This window comes from Microtus ochrogaster, unplaced genomic scaffold, assembly GCF_000317375.1.
Source record: "Microtus ochrogaster isolate Prairie Vole_2 unplaced genomic scaffold, MicOch1.0 UNK73, whole genome shotgun sequence".
Taxonomy (NCBI): Eukaryota; Metazoa; Chordata; class Mammalia; order Rodentia; family Cricetidae; genus Microtus; species Microtus ochrogaster.
The window spans coordinates 17,924-22,781 of NW_004949171.1; the positions used below are offsets into that span (position 1 = coordinate 17,924).

Below are 4,858 nucleotides of genomic sequence, written 5' to 3' on the forward strand. Positions count from 1 at the left end.
CCTAGCTGCAGTGAGGTAGTAATCACCAGTGTGGACCCTAGCTGCAGTGAGGCAGTAATCACCAGTGTGGAGCCTAGCTGCAGTGAGGCAGTAATCACCAGTGTGGAGCCGAGCTGCAGTGAGGCAGTAATCACCAGTGTGGAGCCTAGATGCAGTGAGGTAGTAATCACCAATGAGGAGCCTAGCTCCAGTGAGGCCACTGCACACATGACCTCATAGCAGCTCAGATTGCAAGCACAAGACCTACACAGAATCAAGGCAGCCAAAATACCAGCATGGATCTGGGAAGAACTTTTGACATGTTAACGCAATCTGAGGAACTATTGCCAATGATGTAGAAAGAGTTTGTTTAATACTCAGTCTAAGAGAAGCTTGCCGTGCTGCAATATGATATTCCTACCTTGTGCATACCTATAACTCCAAGTGAACTCATTGGGCTTAATGAAAAGCACATGAAGTTCAGGGTTAAAATTAGAGGGGAATAAATTGGGGCCTAGAATTTACCAAGACTAATTATGTTTGTATGAAAATCTCAAATAAAAATAAACTACAATATATGTCTAAAATGTTATTAGACAGTAAGTCAAATTGAACCAATATTCTTCTTTTATTAAAATACTGAAGATTGACTTGTACAAGTCATTAAATTTACACTTGTTTTTATTTATTTCTTAATGTGTATCAATAAAATTTTATACTAACCACTAAAATAAACTTTCCTAAACAGATAATGTGTAACATTTTTAGATTTCCAATAAATAATTTATATTTAAATACAACTTTAACCTTAATTTATTTATTGATAACTAAGTTATTCTGTAATTTACTTGAAAGAAGACATCTGGCACCATTTATGATGAAATTAAGGCATTTGGGGAAAATAGAAATTGTTAGTTATTTTAATCTTGTAAAATTGCTCAACATTTCTCATTCAGATATCCCTGAAGGCAATAACCCAATCAGACGATATATATATATATATATATATATATATATATATATATATATATATATTTAAACAAAATAATTGTTTTGTCTTCTCTATTTTAATTATAAACAAACCACATTAAAGAGTAGAAATTTACTTCCCTTAAAAGCATACATATTCTAATATGTAAGGAACTTTGAGATTGACTTTCTGTTGTGAATAATAAAATCTGAAGAAACTGAAAAGTTGGCAGTTCTCCTTAATTTTCTTTTACTTTTTACATTCTGAGATGATAATATAATTACAACCTTTCTCCCCCCAAAATTACAGAAGATAATCAGTTGTTCATTCATCATCCCCTTTATCATTCTCCATTAGTTGATTGGAAATCAATAGTTTTCTTTTTAACCTCTATTCAACACAAAGTCTTTTTGTTTTATATTATTTCAGTTAGAATCAAAACAGTGGGTGTTATAAAGGCATATTCATGTATGTATTGTATGTATATATTCATGTTATATGTGTGTATATAGAAAAGGCATCACATTATGTTCACCACCCCAAACACACACCCCTTCTGTCAGCCTCCTCCCCTTTACTGCTTCCATTGTCTCATCATATTGAGTTTGTTGCAGTTTACTCTTGGACTATTTCATTTTTTGACAATGAGAAGCACGCGGTCATTGCAATTGATATTTTGATTTATTTTATGAGTTTTACAGCTGCATACCTTGTGTCACAAAACAAAAACAGAATTACTGAACATCGTTCCCACCTTCATTATACTGTCAATAAAATGTGTTATCAATTCCTATTTCATAAATCAGAAAAAAAACAAAATAACTTTTTAAGATTGTTTTCATAGATGTTGAGATTAGACTAGTGGTCACAAGAGGCTGAAGAATGTATAAAGATGGGATAATGTGAAGAAATATTTCCATGAGATCAGTGTTACAGTTGGACAAGGGTATAGTTCAGATGTCTCATTACACAGGGGTAAGTCTATTCAACAATAGTGAGCTGTGTATTTCAAACAAAAAACTACAAGACAATATTTTGAATGCTATCTCCAAGAAAAAGATAACTGTTTAAGATAAAGTGTTATCTTCTTTGATCATGAGTCAATCCATATATATATATATATATATATATATATATATATATATATTTAACCATCATAGTGTATCGCATATTATTCTGTTATTAAATCAAAAAGATGAAAACTCAATTGATCAAAATGCATAATTCAACTTTTGCTGCAGTGACATAGCATATAATGCCTTTTTATATAGGAAAATTACTTGATGTAATGAACAAGCATGCTCTATTTAAGTAATGGAATATATGTAAAATGCATTCTTAGACTATTTTATCATTATCACCTGCAACTATAAAACATATATTTTTGCATATCTACTGATATTTCAGGTCATGAACAAATGCCAAAAGGATATTCAGTCCTCTTTCTTCTGATAATTTTACTAGCTCTATAATTTTCTTTAGCATCACATTTTGTTTTTCTCTGCTGTCTGCTTATCATCAGTTTGCTGCTTAGGTTCTACCTTGAATTCCCTTTAAGTTCTTTTCATAATTGGATATAAATGAGAAATTCAGAAAGTGAATTTTCAGAAAGTCAAATGGGCACCTCATTATATTAGTACTGGAACAGCTCTCTGTATTTGACTGACAAGCTAGCTACTGCTCAATTTATTATGTTGAAGATTGCTAAGATACTTGACATTCTTTTCTTTTTTGTTTTTCTTTTTTTGTTTTTGTTGAGACAAGGTTTCTTTGTGGCTTTGAAGCCTGTTCTGGCACTAGTTCTGTAGACTAGGCTATCCTCAAACCCACAGAGATCCGCCTGCCTCTGCCTCCAGAATCATGGGATTAAAGGCATGCACCACTACCACCCAGAGACTACTGAGATCCTTTAAACATAAGCTTACCTCTAAGAAGATTTGATTGAAATTGTTTCTACTTTATATTATTAAAAAATTGTTTTTTTTTCTCTGTGATAAAAAAGTTTAAAAGAGTAGCTATATTATCGTTGAAATTTCTATTGAACAATAGAAAAAATAGTAAAGCCCTAAAAATGTTTATTGTTTGACTTGTGGTCACCTAGCATTCAATCTTAAATTGTACATTACAAAAGGTCTCTTTCAGCACATTAGTTATCCATTCCATCATTATTAAGCAAATATTAAACAAATGCCTAATATATTAAAATAAAGTGTTTATAGGAAAGGATGTACATTGAAGGGACAAATAATTGTGCCAGAAAGATTACACCTAATTATATATTTTCAAAATGTTTTTCTATCAAAAATTATAAACCTGAAAAGTATTCTGCTTGCCATTTATTTCTCTTGAACTCTAGTAAAAAATAAATTTTATTCAGTAAATATTCTGCTACAATAAAGTCTATCATATCAGTCATAATTAATACACAAAATGCAAACTGTAGCTCCATATTTTTATACCCATGGGAGTAGATTTAGTGACCCTGGGTATCTCCAATGCTTGCTCAACCAGACCGGAAGATGCGCAGAATCCTCAGTCGGATCTGCTTAGTCTTTATGGTATAAACAACTGGATTGAGCACTGGAGGAATGAGAAAGTGGAGATAAGAGAGCAACACACGACTGCATGGGGAAGCCCACTTGCCAAATCGGTGGATCATGGACAGGCCAATCATAGGTGTGTAGAAGAGCAGAACAGAACAGATGTGGGAGACACAGGTGTTGAGGGCTTTGAGGCGCTCAGTCTTGGAGGCAATTGACACCACTGTGTGGAGGATCAGTCCGTAGGAGAGAACAATGAGCACAGAGTCCACACCCAGGGTGGAGAGAACCACGAACAGGCCATAGACACTGTTGATGTGGGTGTCGGCACAAGCCAGCTTCATAACATCTGGATGCAGGCAGTAAGAGTGCGAAAGCTGGCGCTTCTGGCAGTAAGGCAGCTTTTTCAGCATGATGGGGGCAGGAATGTGGAGACCAATACTGCGAACCACAATGGCCAGGCCCAAGCTGGCAATCCGAGGGTTGGTGAGTATGGTGCCATAGCGCAGAGGACTGCTGATGGCCACAACACGATCAAAGGCCATGGTCAGCAGCACAGAGGACTCCATGACGGAGAAAGTATGAATGAAGAAAAGCTGGGCAAGGCACATGTCTAATGTAACCTCCCTGACACCCATCATATAGATTGTGAGCATGGTGGGCAGTGTGGAAGCAGACAGGCCCAGGTCCATCACTGCTAGCATGGATAGAAAGTAGTACATAGGCTGGTGCAGGGAGGGCTCTGATTTTACAACCCACAGGACCAAGCCATTCCCTGAAAGAGAGGCAATGTACACGATGCACAGGGGAATGGAGATCCAGACATACCCAGCCTCAATGCCCGGGAGGCCAGTCAGAAAGAAGGAGGGGCTGGAATGGTTGGAGTGGGCCATGGCAACTGCCAGAGAAGACTCCAAAATCAATGTAATCCCAGGACCTGAGTCCAGAGTGTTGTTGTTAGAACTTCTGAGAGCTGAGATCTAATGGAGACTCTTCAAAATGTAGCTTTCACAACCAAGACTTCTAATTTATCTTACCATTTCTTTTAGTTCATAATTAGGGAGTCCTTTAAGAAGATGAATTTGTTTAATTGTTAGAAGAAAGTTTTTGTACGTATTAAGACTGCATAATGCAAATATATTTAATACTTAAATTGGAATTTGGCATATGTCCTTAAAAAGGAGCTAAAGAACGTTGGTTCCAAGTCTGTACTACAATTATTGCGTTCAAGCTACCTTCTAACCTAGCTATTATATCACACCTGGGCTAGAATTCAAGGCCTCCTTTCTGTTCATTTCTTCACATTTCTTTACTTTTCAAAAATGATAATTATGATAAATTTTGCCATTTTTCTTTCACATATGAAAAT

At 35.5% G+C, this 4,858-nt stretch overlaps 1 protein-coding gene across 1 annotated transcript; it reads right to left on the reverse strand.

Annotated features, from left to right (window-relative positions):
• Positions 1-3,452: 3,452 nt before the first annotated feature.
• Positions 3,453-4,388, reverse strand: LOC101987579 (olfactory receptor 51G2-like). Its single transcript, XM_013354833.1, has one exon. The coding sequence runs from the start codon at positions 4,380-4,382 to the stop codon at positions 3,453-3,455; it is 930 nt and encodes a 309-aa protein (XP_013210287.1). The 5' UTR covers positions 4,383-4,388.
• Between the last annotated feature and the right edge of the window lie 470 nt (positions 4,389-4,858).